Source organism: Cherax quadricarinatus, chromosome 21 (genome assembly GCF_038502225.1).
Source record: "Cherax quadricarinatus isolate ZL_2023a chromosome 21, ASM3850222v1, whole genome shotgun sequence".
Taxonomy (NCBI): domain Eukaryota; kingdom Metazoa; phylum Arthropoda; class Malacostraca; order Decapoda; family Parastacidae; genus Cherax; species Cherax quadricarinatus.
The window spans coordinates 7,026,847-7,048,542 of NC_091312.1; the positions used below are offsets into that span (position 1 = coordinate 7,026,847).

Sequence of the window (21,696 nt, forward strand, 5' to 3'; positions counted from 1 at the left end):
AACATCTCCCTAATTATAGTTTACCAGCTTGTAAATTTGCAGTCAATTGGACAATTCATTCATGATTTATAAATAAAAATTAAGAAAAAAAAACACATTCAAATAACCACTTATGGTACCTCTTTGGGAATTAATAAGCAGCAGTGCCCAATCTTGTGCTGTTAACCCTTTCAAGGTCGACAGGCCCTGTCAGAGACTTGTTCTCAGGGTTGGCCAAATTTAAAAAAAAAAAACAAAAAAAAAAAAATTTTTCTTATGAAAAAAGTTTATTTTTCTAAACATTATAGGCTAAACAAAAATTTTTTACCATCAATACTTACCGAGATATGGAGGCGTGAAGTTGGCGAAAAAGGGGCACCATGTGGCAACATCGCCGACTGCCGTCACCCGGTATTCTTTATTTATTTATTTATTTATTTAGAAATTTTAGCATACATACAGAGGTACAAAAAAAAATACAGGTAAGAGCAGCATGCCAAAGCCACTTATATGCATAGCATTACGGGCTGGCTTAAAATTAACTTAAGATTAACTAAGCAATGATGAAATCAGTGATAAGACATTATTGTAAACAGATAACTATAAAGCACAAATGAGTATTACAAAGACAGGTCATATGGTTGCATGCATTGCTGTTCATTCAGTAGAATGGAGTATTCTGTTAGGTAGTGTATTTAAAAAAATAACAAAGTTAGATTGGGTCCTAGGTTTAACATTTATGTGATATAATTGTGAGTAACATTTTGGATATACAATTTATAAGGTTCAGTTATTCAGTATTTATTTGGTTTTGAGTGAGTAAGTGAACTTTGAGAAGAGACTTGAATTTATAAACAGGTAGTGTTTCTTTTATATTTACAGGTAATGAATTCCAGATTTTAGGGCCTTTTATGTGCATTGAGTTTTTGCATAGCGTGAGATGGACACGAGGAACATCAAAGAGTGATCTGTGCCTTGTGTTATGGTCATGTGTTCTGTTGAGGTTGGCAAGGAGATGTTTGAGGGGAGGGTTAATATCAGAGTTAAGTGTTCTATGTATATAATAGGTGCAATAATAAGTATGGATGTTTTGTATGGTGAGTAGGTTGAGTGTTTTGAATATTGGTGGAGTGTGTTGCCTGTAGTGAGAATTTATCATCATTCTAACTGCAGCCTTTTGTTGGGTAATTAGTGGTCTGAGATGGTTAATTGTTGTTGAGCCCCATGCACAAATTCCATAGGTGAGATAGGGGTAAATAAGAGAGTGATAAAGGGCCAGGAGGGCTGACTGTGGAACATAGTACCGTATCTTCGATAGTATGCCTACAGTCTTGGAAATTTTCTTAGAAATTTGTTGTATATGTGTATGAAATTTGAGTCTATTATCGAGGTGGATTCCTAAGAATTTTCCCTGTTAGCTTTGTGATAGGTGATCCGTTTATCGTTATGTTAAGAGGTACATCTGTAGCTCTGTTACCAAACTGAATGAAGTAGGTTTTGTCAATGTTTAGTGTAAGTTTGTTAGTCCTCATCCAGGTAGATATTTTCTGTAATTCGGTGTTTACAGTACGTATTGGCTAGCATGACTGGGCTCGGGTGAGAGAAGACGTATGTAGTGTCATAGAAGAGGGCCAAGGACACTTCCCTGTGGGACACCAACTGTAATTGGTTGTGCGGAAGAGCTTGCCCCATTTGCGTACACATATTGGCTTCTGTTGCTGAGGTAAGACTTGAGGTAGTTGAGGGAGTGCCCTCTTATACCATAGTGAGACAATTTTACGTGGAGCAAGTCATGGTCAACTGTATCAAAAGCTTTACGTAAGTCAATGAAGATCCCCAGTGGGACTTCTTTTTTCTCTATTGCAATGTATATATGTTCTAGCATGTGTATAAAAGCATCATTAGTATTTTTATTAGGCCTGAATCCAAATTGGAAGGGGTTGAGAATGTTTTGGGAGATGAGGTAGGAGTAGATTCGTTTATGAATTAATTTTTCGAAGATTTTTGAGAGGGTGTAAATTGGATATTGGCCTATATAGTTATTCAACTCTGTTTGGTCTCCTCCTTTATGGATCGGGGTGACCGTTGCTATTTTGAGAACTGTAGGGAAGGTGGAGGATTCAATGGATTTGTTAAAGAGTGTTGCAATGATTGGTGATAGTACTTGTGACGCTTTTTTGTATATAAAGGGTGGTAAGGTATTTAAATCTCCTGCCTTGTTTTTCAGTGCTTCGATAATAAGGGAGACTTCGTATGGGTTAGTCGGAGCTAGGAACAGTGTGTTCGGGTAGTTGCCAGTGAGGTAGTCATTTATTTACTTTATGTACTAATTTCTATTATTTTTTAATTTTTCTTTCTCCAAGTAACTTTTATGGCCTGTGAGACCAGTATGATCAGTATTTTGTAAGTTATTTCTTTTTCAATACTACACAATAAGGGCATAAACACTGTTGTCATTGATTTGTTTACAAAAAATATTTACATAAACAAATGATATGAAATGTTGTTTATTACTATTTTTCTATATTTTATATACACATATACAGTCACAGGGAATGTTTCTAGAAGTTCTGCAGCCTGTGGAAGTCTTTGAAATATGGTGTCATGCACAGTGGTGTTTTACATTCCTCACACATAAAACGAATGTCTCTGCATTGTTGTGGGCATTTTCTTGTATGTACACAGATGTAACACCTCTTCTGAGCCTTTTTCTTGAAAGCAGTAGCACTCAGTTTTACCAGGAAATGATCACCATGCTTCAAACGAGAAGGAAGTTGTTGAAAATTTAGTGGGCGGTCTATTGCAGGTGTTCCTTCGTACTTGAATACTATTTATCTGATGACAGACAAACAGAATTCGCCGTATGGTGGTTTTTTTCTGGTCCTCATCTTATATATATTATAAGCATTCAGCATGGAAATGTCCAGAAGATGGAAAAATTTTTATGTACCACTTATAACTCTTGCGAACACAATCAGCAAACCCAATCTGCATGTCATATTTGTCCACTGAGCGCATATTGAAGGTGTAATCAATCACAGCTGCAGGTTTAAGAATGGGTTCATTGCTCTCTCTATGCTGCCTGCCAGTGTCTGCCATTTCATTAGGGTGAACTGATGACAATAGTGTGACATCTCGTTTGTCATGCCACCGAAATGCCATGATGCCATTGGCAGCAAACGCCTGCACCTCACCTCTACGGGTGCCAGTGTCAAACCTGGGCATGTGTTTCCGATTTGCACGCACTGTGCCACACACATCTGTCATGCTCACTCACAAAAAATCACTGAGTAAGGGGCTTGTGTACCAATTATCTGTATATAATATATACCCCTTACCAAGGTATGGTTCTATCATTCTTCTAACCACATCGCCAGAGATGCCCAATAACTTCCTGGTATTTTGCAATGTATAACTTCCAGTGTACACAATAATATCCAATACCAGACCACTGTAACAGTCACAAAGCACAAACAACTTTATACCAAAGCGTTTCCTCTTGCTTGGTATGTACTGCTTGAAAGAGAGTCTTCCTTTGAACAGAATCAAAGACTCGTCAATTACAAGCTTCCTGAAGGGATAAAAATACATATTGAATTTCTCTTTCAGATACACAAACACATGCCTAATCTTATTTAACCTGTCGTTTCTGTCAGGCCTGGTTTTGTCTGAGAAGTGAAGCATACGTAACATTAGCACAAACCGATTCACTGGCATTATATCACTGAAACCTTGGGTTGCAATCAGGCGGTCTGTTGACCAGTATGATTTCACTTTGTGCTTATACACATGTGGCATAAGCATTATTGTGGCAAAGAAAAGATACATCTCATCCACAGTTGTCTCCTTCCACTGGTGTAGACATGATTTTGGTGAAATTATTGTGTTTTCCATGGTGTACTCGTAGTATGTGTTGCTTTCCATGACAATACTTTCCATCAGGGGTTCGTTAAAGAATAACTCGAAACATTCCAGTTCACTGGCATTGTTCCCAAGTGTACAGGATGGCCGTATTCCACTTTGGTTGTCATCAAACTGGTGGGGATTTGGAACAAAATTGACAGCTTCCTGCCAATCCCAGGTGCGGTCTGCTGGTGGGTACTGGACAATGACAGGTGGTTGTGGTTGTGGAGGTTGTGGTTGTGGAGGCTGGTGTGGTGGGTGGGTGGGTGGGGGATGGTGGCCTTTGTTGTAGATTAGCTGAGGCAGCGGCGTGGGTGGCAGCATGGCCCACTGCTGGTGCCTCACGCCCGGCACCACCACCACCACCATGCACATTTTCCATTCCAATTGCAATACTATCATTGTCATTTTCACTGTCAGTTTCTGTTGTACAGCCACGGGATGTACTCGAGATGTACTCCTTCCCCTTGGAATAGCATATGGCACACTACCAGAGTGCATATATCGTCGTATATACTGACGCTTCACTGGGGAATATTGCACTTTACTATCACTACTGGAACTAGTTTGATGAGCTTGTAGTTCATAATCACTATCACTGTCATCACAAATGCTCACATCTGAGTCTGGGATTTGGGAAAATAGGAGTTTCCTCTTTGATTCTGGTACAACTGAGTGTAAACAAGACGGCCCAGCAGCAGAGGTGGAAGGCTGAGGGTTGTCTGGGTTTTCCTCACTATTACCGATATTATGGTCATTAGTTTCGGTCAAAACCTCACCAAAACCTTGAAACTCATCTTCACTGGCACTTCCATCTATATTAGAACTGTCACTGGGGAACAAAAGTGTCCCAATTTGCCGAGGAGTGAGGAACTTCTTACCGCGAGGCATGGTGGACATTGTTTACTAAGATGGCATTCCCACAATGCACCACTGGGTCCCAGATTTTTTTTCTACTGTGCACACCCACCACACAGACCCATTCTCTCACATCTAGGCCTACCAGCCTTTTCCCGCGAGATTTGATAGCGCTAGAATTTATGCGTCCTAGTACGTCAAAAACCCCTGCGCATAAGCCGTACTAGTATGGCCGAAACCCGGAAAGGGTTAAGAGATGCTGCAGCAAAAAATGCACACTAGGGTTAAAACCTGTGCTTATATTTTAATAAATTATTATTTTTTTCTTTTTCAGATTGGCAGCAGCGGGGTACCCCCAGGTCGACCACCTCCCCCGTACTACCCTAGTGCCCCACCTCCATATTGCCCTCCTGGTGTACAGCTTGCAGGGCCAGTGCCTGCTGGTGTGATTCCCTACTGTGCCCCGCCTCCTGGAGCACCTTACAGCTCTCCTCCACCAGCTTATCAAGAGGGATACCCAACAGGTCATCCACTTAGCTACCCTCCTTCTGGGCAAATCCCTGCTCCACCAGTGTGCCATGGGGGAAATGCACTATATCCAGATATTTCCCAGTTGCCACAACCAGAGGCGGGTAATGTACTGTTTATTAATGTCATTCACTACTATCCTCTGTAACAAACAAACAAACAAACAAACATGGTCTAAGTGTTTTTGCCCATGATTGGTTGTGAAGTGTCCTCCAGCAGGAATGCTAGCTAGTATACTGTTTTAATGCTTAGTGTGAAGGCCTCTGTCTGTAGACATGAAACATTCAGCAGACGTCTTAGAGCCCCTGATTGATTATTCTGTCACATATGAAGCCAGCTTCTTCACACACATTTACCCCTATCTACACCTACCCGCTTGCATGCCGTCCCTCATTAAATCCAGATTTACTCGCTCCATTCAGGTAAATCCTTCGCCTGATCCTTTTCCTCTAGCAAGCCTAAGAACTCCATGTTAGTTACCTAACCTGATGGAGCTCTTAGTTACTAGTAATGACCATATTTATTAAAACTGTTCTTGTCGGGTTAAAGGTTCTGTTATGATTTTCAAACTGTGACACAGCACATTTAGTTTTAAAAGGCTGAAGTACAATTTCTTAGAGGCTGTCTGGGATTTCTTTATAAAGCACTTTGTTACAGAACCAACTAGAGATATAATAACCAATTTGATTTAGTTCTGACAAGGAAGGAGACCCTTGTAAATAATCTAGAGCTCAGTGAAGAACTTGACACAAGTGACCATAAATCTTAAGCTTATAATATTGCACAGAAGTATGATAATAAAGGTCGCACATTTTTGCTTGGCAGATTATAATGGACTTTTCGAAACACTTAGACATTACTCACAAAACCGTAATTGCAAACAAACCATACCATGGACAGAGTTAGAACCCGCAATCGGAGAGTCTCAAAATTCCAGACTGTCACGTTAGCCACTGGGCCAACTAGCCACAATAAGATTCATCCAACTAGGTATATTTCTACACCGTAGAAAGGTTAGCATAGGCACCACTGTGACCACAAATGCAAGTTTTTTGAGAGACTGATCGTGGGTTCTAACCCCACCCTTAGTATGGTTTGGTTCTTTTCACTTTGACATATAATGGGAATAACTTGACCAATAGTTATATTGATGAAGATCTTTTACAGCCTTTCCTCACTTAGCGACTTACTCATTTACCGACGACTCTGACTTACGACAGGCTCTCTGACCAGTATGCATACCTAAATAATGTATATATATTAGAGCTGATTTCCTCTATTCTCTTTATTACAATATACACTACACTACTGTATAAACATTTAAAAATACAGTGGACCCCCGAGTTTCGTGATTAATCTGTTCCAGAGAGTCTGCCGAATGTCGAAATTGCCGAATGGCGAAACCATTTTCCCCTTAAGAAATAATGGGAATAAAATTAATCTGTTCCCGACACCCAAAAATATTAAAATAAAATATTTTTTCAAATTAAATAAAGATTTACATACTGAAAACAATGAGAAATCAAGTACATACATATGAAAAATAATAATAACATTACACTTACCTTTACTGAAGACTTCTGGGTGGATGGAAGACGGGAGGAGGGGATAGGAGGAAGGTGTACACTATTGTTTGGAACGAGAATCTCCTTCCATTAGGACTTCAGGTACAAAGTTCTTATCTGGGGTTACTTCCCTTTTTTGTTTTTTAAAGATACTGGAAACAACTTGAGTCACTGAAACCCTGTCATACAAAATATCTGTCCAGAAAGCTGTTTCTGGCATTTCTTTAAGATTTGTCTGAAGTGGGACACAACACTGTCATTGTACATGTTGCCAATACGGCCTGCAACAGCTTTGTCAGGGTGAAGTTCATCCATAAATGTTTGCACTTGAGTCCACTTTGCACAAATGTCCTTAATCTTTGAAGAAGGCACCTTCCTCCATCTCTCTTCCTCCTCCTCTGCCACAATTTCCTGAGCTGTGATCTCTTGCTGTTGCAGATGAAGCTCTTGCAGCTCTTCATTGGTTAGCTTTTCCTTGTGGTCCTCCACCAACTCTTCCACATCCTCGCCACTCGCCTCCAACCCCAGGGACTTCCCCAATGCCACAATAGATTCCACAACTGGCATAGGCTCCTTAGGGTCAGCCCCAAACCCTTCAAAATCTCTCTTGTACACATTCTGGACACAATTTTCTCCAAGCAGAATTCAAAGTTCTGCAAGTCACTCCTTCCCAAGCCTTACCCCATGGTTGAGTGGGGTTTGCCATACATCCTGGCAAGTTCTGTAACACGCACTCCGCTCTCATATTTTTCAATGATTTCCTGCTTGAATTCGATCGTGTTCCTCACTTTTTTTACCAAAGGGCTTGCACTAGCTTTCCTTGGGCCCATGGTGACTTATTCAGCAGTTGCAAGCACAAAAAACAATGGATTATTATGAAACGTATTGTATGAACCCGCAGGGTGATGCCCACGTGCTGGTAAACAATGGCACACTGAGTGTGAATGGTGTGGGAGACTGGCTTTGTGTGCCCGGTGATGGGCAGACGGGTACCGGACGGTCGCCGAATCACGAGTCCAATCACGAACCATGAGGCTAAATTTTGCCGAAAAAACTTGCCGAAAGTCGGATTTCACGAAAGTCGATGCCGATGAAACTCGGGGGTCCACTGTATATTAAAAATTTTATAAATGGTGGAAAGGTGACATTAAAACATATCAAAGATGGCTGACACAAACCCACTACCATTATAGTACACTCCTTGCTTAGTGACGAATTAGTTTTCTGACGTGGTCTTTGGACTGGAACTCTGTCGTTAAGCAAGGAGAGGCTGTATGTCTGAGGAGAACCCCACATGATGTTTTTAAATATGCATTGCAGAAGCTGCCCAAATGACATACCTGTTTATTTCCCATAAAAATATCAGATCAAAGATGTCCCAAATGGATGAGTTCAGGGCTAAACATCTTTTAAGGAAAGAGAAAAGTTAGTCTTATCAATATAGGAGAGGCTCAACTTATGAACCAATGTGTTCATGTTAAGAGGTCAAAAAAAAAAAAAAGCTCCGAGATTAAAATTGAAGTTGCCAAGTAATCCATCAAATCTGGGGTTTTTCTTCCTTCCTTTAGAACAAAAATTAACCCTTAAACTGTCCAAACATAGATCTATGTTTGTACCAGTAGCGCTCCAAATGTAGATCTATGTTTTATTTTACATTCTTTTGTAAAAAAAAAAGTGTAGATCTACATTCGGAGCACTAGCGGTTCAAACGTAGATCTACGTGAGGTAAAACTAAATTTGAGAGTAGCATAGATGGTGCTGGGTTGTTGGCTGCCAAGACCCTAGGCAAATTCCTGGGTGCAGTGAAGGGTAATGGGGTAGGGCATGGCACAGCACTACTATCAAGCATGCAGAGATGAAGCTGGTGCGTGGTGAAACTGGGGAATTTAACTCCTTCAGGAAAGCCTGGCAATCCTCGCTCCTCAGCTTAAGTGTGCTGAGGGGGCTTTGCCTTTGTAGTGTATTGGCATTCTACAAGCCATCTGGAATAAACTTGGAACCCATGTATTGAGGGTGAAATCCTGATCCAGTAGTTGACAGGGTACCAGTGAAACATATAGTCCCAGTTTAGCCAAAGTAACCTAGTGCATTAGGGCTCTGGGGCATGGTAGGGTGTGAAGAATGAAGAGTTTGGCATCTGTTCTTTTGAGTAATAGACTTATTTTACACTGATGGGGTCAACTAGGGGGACACTGCCGGGCAGTGGGAGCATTGACCCCTGGAACACCCTCCAGGTAATTATAGATAATTCAGTTGTTACAAGATGTATTTTCAAATGATTTTATATTTTAGTTATTTCTAAGGAGGTGGTAAAAGCCAAGTAAAGAAACTAGGGTTAATGCCAGTTAGATAGCTACTGATGCTGGTGTGAGCCTCTGGGATGTTTGCAAGATTAACTCCTACTGTAGAGAAGTTAAGCTTGTTCACTGCATCATTAATTGAAAGGGAGCATTTATTTGCTTTGGAGATGGTTAGTTTGTTTGTTGGGGCCATAAATGTGTGTGCACACATGCACACATGCATGTGTGTTCTTGCTTGCTTCCTTGCTTGCTCATTTTCACTTCTATGGTTGCAGGGGTTGTCACAGCTCCTGTGTACATTGTGTACTATGCAGGGGCATATCTATGGAAAATAGTGCCTATGGCAAGCACTGAAATTGTGCTCCTGTCCAAACATCTAACATCATAAAATCAACTCAAAAATACAAGTCGTGCTAATTATTTTTTATTTAACAAATTATGGCACTACATGAAAATTACAACTGCACATTCCTTGCTTACACTGATGCAGATTGGTCTATGACGTGCTCAAATTCAATGGAGTTCCATTCCTGAGACCTCGTTGGTAAACGAATTTGTCTCTAAGTGAAAACTTACTACTATAATGGTAGTGGGTTTATGTCAGCCATCTTTGATATTGTTTTAGTGTTGCCTTTGCACCATTTATAACATTTCTGGTATATTTTTAAATGATTATACAGTAGTGTATTGTATATTGTAATAAACAGAGCAGAGGAAATTAGCTCTAATATACATTTAGGTATGCATACTGGTCAGAGAGCCTGTCGTAAGTCTGAACCGTTGGTAAACGACTATGTCGCTAGGTGAGGAGAGGCTGTACTTTGTTCCAAAGTCCTGGCAAAGACAGAGAATCATAACCTAACATGCAGTTATACAGCTGCCTTGCATCACTTCTTGTTTCACTGGTCTCCTTTTCAGTGTCTTTTATGTCCCGGAAAACTTGCACTCCACCTGGTTTTGGACTCCACCATAACAATCACAAGCATGGCTTTATTTTTTTTTTATACAAAGCGCTTTGATGGTTCCAAAAAACATGACATCATTGTATTCTGCTTGGCTACATGTACACCCACCAAGTTGAGTGAGTGATAGCCGCAATTCACCAACACTGCCAGGTTGTTTTTCTCGCTTATCTGGATAAAACCAAGGAAGGACTCTCTAGCACTGTTTTTCTCTCAAAATCAACTTCCACATACCTCACTACTTCTGACATCTGCACACAGTGTGCCTTATCAGGACTCGAGTTGAACATGAGACCATAGCACTTGGCTTTATGAATGCTTTTCAGTCAGCTCTGGTGAACTGTGGATACCATCATGTGGATGAATTCATTCCGGACACCTGGTAAAAGATAAGATGTGGATCCAGGATTAATTTACACACAAGTAAGGTGTTCTTCCATGACAGGGTCAGAGATGGCCAGTAGATTCAGTAAGCCAAGGAAATTTCCCACATTGGAGTCATCGTCCATCTGAAGTGACTCTGTGTCCTCACCAAGCCAGGTTCTGAGCTGCAAAAAATTTTATGCAGTAAAGCATTCGTGTCACGATATTCTGCCACTTCTGTTTTTCCTTCTCAATCTGTGACTGAAGTTTTCAGCTGAATTTCTTTCCACTGTGTGAAGTACTCCTGATGATTCTTAGCATTGTCATGAACACTTATCCTTTTAGGTGCTTTTCGCTGGTTGAATAAACTTTCCTGCTCCTGTGAGGATTGATGGTCTGACTGGGAATAGAGAAGACAACAGATACAAAAAGCAGACTTTTTAGAAGGGGAAGAGTCTAGCCATGAGCAAGTCACTCCCTCACCATGACTATTTCTCGATTTCCTCTTGAACCAAGTTTTGTTCATTGAGCAGTTATTTGTTGGTAGGAAAGACCCTTCACTGTTCTTAATTATTTTTCTCGGTGCATCAGTCAGAATTGCTTTTCCAGTATCCTTGCCAAACTTCAGAAGTTCAATGTTAGGTTATTCAATCACTTTTGGTATGATAGCTCAAGGCTCTTCAGCACCATCCAGTTCTCTAGATTCAATGTCGTCTGGTTCAGTCTCTTAAGGTAAAACTCTTGTCAATAAACTCAACATCGCCACCACCGTCTTTCCTTCCTGTCATGTTCATTTTCTTTGGCAGCCTCACTTTTAATAACCTCATATTCTGATTTATCTGACTTGACTTATCCCTCAGCTTGTGATGCATTTGTACTTGATCCACCTTTGGATTCTAACACACTTGTAGAAGGTGCAGTCGACTCCATGGAACATGTCGAACAACTTGTTCTGGGCTTTTCAAAGGACATTAAGAATTTGCTCAACTTCTTGGCTTTCTCCACCTCCAACTTTGTCTCTTCTGTCCTTCGGCTCCACTTCCTTCTTCGTGAAGAAATGTTTCATGGTTTACTTACACAGTGCTCTGAAATAAGGAAATGGAACTTTTAATAAGAACATTAAATTTTGCAGATTTTGCACAAAACTCTAATTCCCTAGTTTGCGTAGGAGAATGGTCTTACTGCCAATTGGCGCTGAGCAGGGGTACTGTGAGGTGTGTGGTCATGTATCTCCCAGTGCTGTATTTTTACCTAATAATTTATGTAAATGGTTTAATAATCTAGCCATCTTAGTGCTTCTCACCCATGATAATCAAAGATAGATCATACATCTGAAGAATTTTTTTTTTTTTTCACTATCCAAGTATGGCTTGTCTGACTTTAATAGAAACTGCTCAGTGCACTGCCCCTCCATGTGGGCCTAGGGTATGTGCCATACCTGCCATACCTTAGATATACCATTGGTACTGTACAGGTCTCCCTCAACATTCACGTTTTCAACTTTCACGGGCTTCACACATTCGCGAATTCCCAACTGCCAAATTCCCAGGCACCAAATTCCCAGCCGCTAAATCATATTTAAGTTTCCCGCCTCCTGCGAGTCCCTACTACCCTCCCTCCGACCCCCGCAACTGGCAGCCAGCCTTCCCACCACTCAGTGTGGTGAGTGTTTTGTTTGTTCATTATTTGCTATTAAACTACTGTACAGTATAAATAATGTAAACCCATTCATGACTGCATATTGGAATGGCTATTCGGACAGGTATTAGACGGTGACATCATGTGTTTACTCTTGAACACTGCAAAGAATTAAACATTTCTGCTACAGCTAATAATAACAATAGTAATAATAATAATAATAATAATAAATATGATATAATTGAAGAAGGAAATTGTACAAAAATACGAGGGAGTGGTTGACACATCATCAGTGTGACTTTGTTTATGCTGGAGTGAACATTAGTCTCCTTGCTCTTCCAAACATTTCACAATAATTCATTGTGTTTGGTGCTTGTAGACTGAGTGTGACTGGAGTGGTAGAGGCAGTGATTGAGGCAATGGTATTTAATAACATACATGTTAATAATAATACATGTTAATAATAATATGTACTATTATTACTTATATATGTTATTAACCCTTTGACTGTTAAGGCCGTATATATACGTCTTACGAGGTACCGTGTTTGACGTATATACATGTATACTCATAAATTCTAGCGGCTTCAAATCAAGCAGGAGAAAGCTGGTAGGCCCACATTTGAGATAATGGGTCTGTGTGGTCAGTGTGCACCATATAAAAAAAATCCTGCAGCACGCAGTGCATAATGAGAAAAAAAAAACTCCGACCGTTTTTTTTAATTAAAATGCCGACTTTGTGGTCTATTTTCGTATAGTATTTATGGTTGTATTCTCGTTTTCTTGGTCTCAATTGATAGAATGGAAAACATATTATAGAAATAGAGGTGATGTTGATTGATTTTACTATAAGAAGAACCTAGAAATGGAGCTCAAAGTAGGGGAAATGTTTGATTTTTGCCAATGTTCAAAAGTAAACAAATGATGCCATTTTCCAATAAATGTCCAACTAGCCATTCTAATATGCAGTCATGAATGGGTTGATGTTATTTATACAATTATTACAGTATTGCAGTAGTCTGCATAATAGTAAGTCTTCTATTTTTTGTTTGAATAAAAATTCAAAATAGAAAGCAAGAGTAATGTCAGAGGGGCCTGGAGACATGACTGATGAGCAAAGAAAATGTTATTTTAGAGCCAGGAATGTCTGCATTGTTCATTCTGGACCTTATTTTGAAATTGTCACATGTTTTAGTTTTCGTGAAATTGGCCAAATTGCAAATTTCTGACCACATTATTAGGTAGTTGAAATCGGTAAATGGGCAGTTTCTTGTACTGAATCGATAGAAAAAATATTGTTCTAAAGAAATAGCTATGAGTTTGGGCGACTGGAACAATGGAATTAGCCGAAAATAGGGCTCAAAGTGGGCGAAATCGCCGATTTGTAAACAGCGCCGAGGTCGCTAACTTCGCGAGAGCATAATTCTGTCAGTTTTCCATCAAATTTCGTTTTTTTTGGTGTCATTACAATCGGGAAAAGATTCTCTATCATTTCATAAGAAAAATAATATTTTTTTTTTAAATTTTGCGACACCAGGAGACACCTCAGGATTGGGGGTTGCGACAGTCATAGGGTTAAATACATACTTGTTAATAATAATACATGTTATTATCCCCTTCAGGGTCCAAGGCCAAAATCTGAAGTGGTGCTCCAGTGTCCAAGAAATTTTGAAAAAAAAAAAAATTATTTTTTCTTACAGAATTAAAGAGCATATTTTTGTGAAGGTAATAAGACAAAAAAAAAAATTTCTGATCAGTACTTACCGAGATACAGTGCCAAGAAGTTTGTCAAAAATGATGTGGTGGCGGCAACATCGACGAATTCCACATACACGCATTACATTATTTTGCGGTTTTTATTGTTTTTTTCTTTTCTTTTCCAATTTTTTTCTATTCCTACTAACATTTGGGGCCTGAGAGACCAATACTGTATATAATGTATATATATAAACTCACTGTATTGAACACAATAACCGCACTAAAGTTATTATCATATTATTGTTTACCACTGTTGTTTATTACAATAAACATGCACAAATCTTGTATAATACTAATGTTCTATCATATATTTACATATTTACAATCACTGGACATGGTTTTAGAACTGCTGGAGCTTGTGGAACTCCTTGAAACAAGGCACCATGCACAGAGGCACCGTACATTCCTCACACATAAACCGAGTGTCTTTGCGTCTTTGTTGCCGTCGTTTTGTTTGTGCACAGATGATGCATCTCTTCTGAGCAAATTTCTTCTGAGTTGAAGGAAGTTGTATTATGAAATGATCACCTTCCCTCCTCAAACGCATGGGTATATCCTGAGGAATTCGAGGACCGTGTTGTATAGCAGGTGTTGTTACCTGGTACTTCATTATGAGTTGTCTGACAACAGACAAACAAAATTCACCATACGGTGGTCTGTTGCCAGTCTTTATTTGGTACATATTATATGCATTGAGCATTGAAATGTCCATGAGATGGAAGAAAAGTTTCATGTACCACTTGTAACTCTTACGAACACAGTCAACAAAACCAATCTGCATGTCACATTTGTCAACCAAGCGCATGTTTTCTGTATAATCAATCACTGTCACTGGTTTTCGAATACGTTCATTAGTCACTCGATCAACTTTGCCACTGTCTTGCATTTCATTACGGTGAATGGTTGTCAACAATGTGACATCTCGTTTGTCATGCCACCGTAATGCCATGATGTCATTGGCAGTAAACACCTGCACGTCATCACCACGAGCACCTGCGTTGAGCCTGGGCATATGTTTACGATTAGAACGCACTGTGCCACACACATCTGTCTTGTTCACTCGCATGAAATCACTGAGTAATGGGCTTGTGTACCAGTTATCAGTATATAATGTATGCCCCTTACCAAGATAAGGTGCCATCATGTTTCTCACTACGTCACCTGAGATACCCAATAACATCTTGGTATCTTTCAATGTTTTACTACCCGTGTATACAACAATATCCAACACCAGGCCACTGTCACAATCACAGAGTACAAACAGTTTTATACCAAAGCGTTTCCTCTTGCTCGGTATATACTGCTTGAATGACAGTCTACCTTTGAACAGAATCAAAGACTCGTCAATTACAAGATTCTTGAATGGATAAAAGTATATCCTGAACTTTTGTTTGAGATACATGAAAACATATCTAATCTTGTATAACCTGTCACTTCTGTCAGGCCTGGTTTTGTCAGAGAAGTGCAACATACGTAAGAGTAAGATAAACCTGTTCACTGGTATGATTTCACTGAAGACCGGGGTAGAAATTAGCCGATCTGTGGAGCAGTATGCTTTTATATTATGCTTATAGACGTGAGGCATAAGCATTATTGTTGCAAAAAGCAAATACATTTCTGCAACAGTTGTCTCTTTCCACCTGTGTAGTCTTGACTGTGGTGATAAGATCGTATTTGCCATGGTGTACTCAAAATACTTATTACTTTCCCTTACAATAATTTCCATCAATGGCTGGTCAAAGAATAATTCAGAGAATTCCAGTTCATTGGCCGTGGTTCCAAGGGGACAAGTAGGTAGAATTCCACTTTGAGAGTCATCAAAGTGGTGAGGCTTGGGAACAAAATTGGGATTTTGCTGCCAATCCCAGATACGGTTTGCTGGTGGATACTGGACATCATAGGCTGGTTGTGCGGGTGGCTGTGGTTGTGGTGGGCTGGTGGCTGGTGCTCCGCGTTGTCCTTGAACTGATGAGTCAGCAGCGTGGGTCCCAGCGTGGCCTGGTGAGTCACGCATGGCGGTGCCACTACCATCACCACTAACACCATCCACTGATGCCTGTGGTCTATCCATGCCAAGGGTAGCCACATCATCCTCACCATCACTACCTAAAACTGGTGTAGGGCCACAGGATGTACTCCGGGATGTACTCCGTCCCCTGGGCACAGCATAGGGTACACTACCCGAGCGCATGCAGTGGCGAACATACCGATGCTTCACTGGTGAATATGATTCCTCACTATCACTACGCAATTGATCGTCAAGTGCAATAAAATCACAATCCACGTCACTATCATTATCATTACTGAAGTCAGAGGCCTGGCCACGCGAAAATATTAGTTTTCTCTTGCGTTGAGGAACAACCGACCGTGAGTCACTAGTGCCCACACCAGAGGTAGAAGGTTGAGGATCGTCCGGGTTTTCTGCACTATTATCGATATCCTGGTCATTCTTTTCGGTGACTAACTGATCAAAGCCGTAGAATTCGTCTTCATTTCCACTTCCATCAGTGTCAGAACTATCAGATAGGAAGAGGAGAGTCCCAATTTTCCGGGGAGTGAGAGCTGACTTGCGACGAGGCATGGTGAACAAGGGTAACTGAGCCGGCGTTCCCACAATGCTATGCGGGCGCCTAGATATTTGTTTATGGCGCACACCCACCATGCAGACCCATTCTCTCACATGTAGGCCTATGAGCATTTTCGCGCTAAATTTGACGGCGCTAGAATTTTGGCGTAGATCTATGGTTTGGACACTCAACGTGAAGCCGTAGATCTATGGGACGGACCCTGAAAGGGTTAATAATAACATGTACTATTATTATTTATAACATATATGTTATTAAATACCACTGCCTCAACCGCTGAATTATTGTGAAATGTTTGGAAGAGCAGGGAGACTAATGTTCACTCCAGCATAAACAAAGTCACACTGATGATGTGTCAACCACCCTCGTATTTTTGTACAATTTCCTTCTTCAATTATATCGTATTTATTATTATTATTATTGTTATTATTGTTATTATTATTATTATTATTATTATTATTATTATTGTTATTATTGTTATTATTATTACTATTGTTATTATTAGCAATAGCAGAAATGCTCAATTCTTTGCTGTGTTCAAGAGTAAACACATGATGTCACCGTCTAATACCTTTCCTAATAGCCATTCCAATATGCAGTCATGAATGGGTTTACATTATTTATTCTGTAGTTTAATAGCAAATACTGTAATGAACAAACAAAAGACTCACCACACTGAGTGGTGGGAGGGCTGGCTGCCAGTTGCGGGGGTCGGAGGGAGGGTAGTAGGGACTCGCAGTGGTGGAGGCATTGGTGGAGTCTGTGGTATTTAATAACATACATGTTATTAACATACATGTTATTAAATAACATACATTATTAAAGCATAACATATATACATTTAGTACAATTTATGACGTTTTCATGTATTTTATGATTATTCATGGTTCAACAAGTTAAGGAAGCAGTATTGTAATATATTTCCCTACAATATATTGGGGCACCAAACATTCACGGTTTTTCATCATTCGCGAGGCTCTTGATCCCCTAACCCTCACGAATGTTGAGGGAGACCTGTATATCGTTGGGCATGTATTATGAATGTGAAATGACATTACCTCTGCAATTGGTGTTGAAATCATAAGTTAATCAGTGATTATCAGTAAAATGCAAATCTCTTAAAAACAATAAATAAATTTTTTTATTTATTAACACATCAGCCGACTCCCACCAAGATATGGTGGCCCGAAAAAGAAAAACTTTCATCATCATTCACTCCATCACTGTCTTGCCAGTGGGGTGCTTTACACTACAGTTATAAAACTGCAACATTAACACCCCTCCTTCAGAATGTAGACACTGTACTTCTCATCTCCAGGACTCGAGTCCGGCCTGCCGGTTTCCCTGAATCCCTTATAAATGTTACTTTGCTCACACTCCAACAGCACGTCAAGTATTAAAAACCATTTGTCTCCATTCACTCCTATCAAATACGCTCTTGCAGGCTTGCTGGAAGTCCAAGCCCCTCTCACACAAAACCTCCTTTACCCCCTCCCTCCAACCCTGCCTAGGCCGACCCCTACCCTGCCTTCCCTCCACTGCAGTTTTATACACGCTCGAAGTCATTCTGTTTTGGTCCATTCTCTCTACATGTCCGAACCACCCAACAACCCTTCCTCAGCCCTCTGGATAATAATTTTGGTAATCCCACGCCTTCTCCTAATTTCCAAACTACTAATTCTCTGCATTATATTCACACCACACATTGCCCTCAAACATGACATCTCCACTGCCTCAGGCTTCTCTTTGTTGCAACATTCATCACCCATGCTTCACACCCATACAAGAGTGTTGGTACAACTATACTCTCATACATTCCCCTTTTTGCTTCCACAGACAAAGTTCTTTGTCTCCACAGACTCCTAAGTGCATCACTCACCCTTTTCCCCTCATCAATTCTATGATGCACCTCATCCTTCATAGACCCATCTTCTGACATCCACTCCTAAATATCTGAATACATTCACCTCCTCCGACTCTCTCTTTCCAATCTAATGTCCAGTCTTTCGTCACCTAATCTTTTTGTTAGCCTCATAACCTTACTCTTTCCTATATTCACTTTTAATTTTCTTTTTACATTCCCTACCAAATTCATCCACCAACCTCTGCAACTTCTCTTCAGAATCGTCCAAAAGCACAGTGTCATCAGCAAAGAGCAACTGTGACAACTCCCACTTTGTGTTTGATTCTTTATCTTTTAACTCCACACCTCTTGCCAAGTCCCTCGCATTCACTTCTCTTACAACCCCGTCTATAAATATATTGAACAACCACGGTGACATCACACATCCTTGTCTAAGGCCTACTTTTACTGGGAAATAATCTCCCTCTTTCCTACATACTCTAACCTGAGCCTCACTATCCTTGTAAAAACTCTTCACTGCTTTCAGTAACCTAGCTCCTATACCATACACCTGCAACATCTGCCACATTGCCCATCTATCCACCCTGTCATATGCCTTTTCTAAATCCATAAATGCCACAAAAACCTCTTTAGCCTTATCTAAGTGCTATTCACTTATGTTTCACTGTAAACACCTGGTCCACACACCCCCTACCTTTCCTAAAGCCTCCTTGTTCATCTGCTATCCTACTCTCTGTCTTACTCTTAATTATTTCAATAATAACTCTACCATACACTTTACCAGGTATACTTATTCCCCTATAATTTTTGCACTCCCTTTTATCCCCTTTGCCTTTATGCAAAGGAAATATGCATGCTTTCTGCCAATCCCTAGGTACTTTTCCCTCTTCCATACATTTATTAAATAATAGCACCAACCACTCCAAAACTATATCCCCTCCAGCTTTTAACATTTCTTTCTTTATCCCATCAATCTCAGCTGCCTTACCCCCTTTCATTTTACCTACTGCCTCACGAACTTCCCCCACACTCACCACTGGCTCTTCCTCACTCCTACAAGATGTTATTCCTCCTTGCCCTATACACGAAATCACAGCTTCCCTATCTTCATTAACATTTAACAACTCTTTAAAATATTCCCTCCATCTTCCTGACACCTTTAACTCTTCATTTAATAACTCTCCTCTCCTATTTTTAATCATTGTACATGGTAAAATGTTGAAAGTAAACAGTTTAAAGCTTTTGTGCCCTGCATCATGATATTCACAGTAGTGTCATGCAAAATACTTTTGATGCTACTATTTATTTATAAAATGAATCAGATAATTTGCTTTAGCTGTATTAAAACATAATTTAAACCATTAGCCCTTAAACGGTCCAAACGTATATATACGTTCACTCACGCAGCCCCCTGAATATTTTGAAAAAAGATTTTTTTATATATAAAAAAAAAGAACACATTTTTTAAGTGTTTTATAATAAAAAAAAAATTTAGGGTCAGTACTTACCGAGATATGAGGCCGCGAAGTTGGCACTTGGCGATCACCTGACGGTAACATGGAGCACTGCCGCTTGCAGAAATTCTACGTGTTTGCCGTTTCTTCTATTTTTTTTTTTAATTTTCTTGTTTTTCATGATATGATAATTATGTTTTATGGCAAATCTTTTGATTTCAATGCCAACTGTTGTTTATACACCAATATTATATACGAAATTATTATCATATTGTTATAAACACGCATGTACACAGTGACAGGTGATTTTGCACACCTGGCTGAATCACATTCTATTAGCTACAACTATATACAAGTATTTACATGTCCCACTTATGTTTCTAGAACTCCACGATTGTATGATACTCCATGAAGCATGGGTTCATACAGAGTGCCACCCCACACTGGTGACAAATGAATCATGTGTCCTTCTGCTGTTGGGGTCATTTTTTGGTGGTAGCACACACAACACACTTTTTCTGGGCATTCTTCTTCTTTTGGGTAGGTGGTATTGGCACCAGATAGTGACAGTTAGGAGTGATTCGGTCTGGCACTTCCCCCACTGGCTGTGGTTGGGGGACAGGTTGTGGTGTGACAGGTCGCTGTTGAGGGGCAGGTACAGGTGTGGTACCATACTTTCTTCCTATCTGTTTGACAACATTCAGAGTGAATTCTGCAAAATGTTGTTGTTTTCCAGTTTTTATTTTATACATATTGAATGCATTGAGTGCTGCAATGTCTATAAGGTGAAAAAACAGTTTTATATACCACTTGCGACTCCTACGCACAGTCAACAAACCCTATCCATCATGCCACACTTGTCAACTAGTTGCATATTGTTCGTATAGTCCACAACAGCAGCTGGCTTTAAAATAGGTTCTTTGTTGAACTTGCTCAGTCTGTCTGTACCATCTCGTTTCTGTGGATGGTTGACAGCAATGTCACATCCTGTTTGTCATGCCACGTCAGTGCCATGATGTCATTAGCATGAAACACTTGCACTGTACCTTCAACACTGCCTCCACTGAACCTTGGCATAGGTTTTCTATTCTTTCTCACTGTTCCACATACAGTGGACCCCCGCATACCGTTGGCATCACATAACGTTAAATCCGCATACCGATACATTTTATCGCTAAAATTTTGCCTCGCATACCGCTAAAAAACCCGCTCAACGCTATTCGTCCGAGACGCGTCTAATGTGCGGCCTGAGCCAGCCTCGCATGTTCCGCCGGTGGCATTGTTTACAAGCCAGCCTCCGCGGTAACATCCAAGCATACAATTGGAACATTTCGTATTATTACAGCGTTTTTGGTGATTTTATCTGCAAAATAAGTGACCATGGGCCCCAAGAAAGCTTCTAGTGCCAACCCTGTGGTAAAAAGGGTGAGAAATATTATCGAAATACTGTGGTACCATGGTCAACTGCTGATGCTGCTGCTGCTGTAGCACTGTCAGCTGCTGCTGCTGCTGCTGTGGCACCGTCAGATGCTGCTGCTGCTGTAGTACCGTCTGCTGCTGCTGTAGCACCATCTGCTGCTGCTGTAGCACCGTCTGCTGCTGCTGTAGCACCGTCTGCTGCTGCTGTAGCACTGTCAGCTGCTGCTGTAGCACTGTCAGCTGCTGTAGCACCGTCAGCTGCTGCTGCTGCTGTAGCACCATCTGCTGCTGCTGTAGCACCGTCTGCTGCTGCTGTAGCACTGTCAGCTGCTGCTGTAGCACTGTCAGCTGCTGCTGCTATAGCACCGTCAGCTGGTGCTGCTGCTGTACCACCGTCAGCTGCTGCTGCTGCTGTAGTACAGTCTGCTGCTGCTGTAGCACTGTCTGCTGCTGCTGTAGCACTGTCAGCTGCTGCTGTAGCACTGTCAGCTGCTGCTGTAGCTCTGTCAGCTGCTGCTGCT

The 21,696-nt window shown here is 40.6% G+C and overlaps 1 protein-coding gene and 1 long non-coding RNA gene across 4 annotated transcripts in view; one reads left to right on the top strand and one right to left on the bottom strand.

Moving 5' to 3' along the window:
* LOC128689073 (uncharacterized) overlaps window positions 1–21,696 on the top strand; it is a 172,910-nt gene that overhangs the window by 39,369 nt on the left and 111,845 nt on the right. Inside the window, exon 2 of the mRNA XM_053777154.1 lies at window positions 5,075–5,372. Coding sequence (XP_053633129.1) covers window positions 5,075–5,372 — 298 coding nt within the window. The remainder of the gene's footprint in view (window positions 1–5,074; window positions 5,373–21,696) is intronic.
* Window positions 11,030–21,696, bottom strand: part of LOC128689075 (uncharacterized) — an 88,333-nt gene continuing 77,666 nt past the window's right edge. For all 3 annotated transcript variants that reach the window (XR_011392253.1, XR_011392254.1, XR_008407108.2), the window contains exon 3: window positions 11,030–11,543. This is a non-coding gene — a long non-coding RNA (uncharacterized lncRNA). The remainder of the gene's footprint in view (window positions 11,544–21,696) is intronic.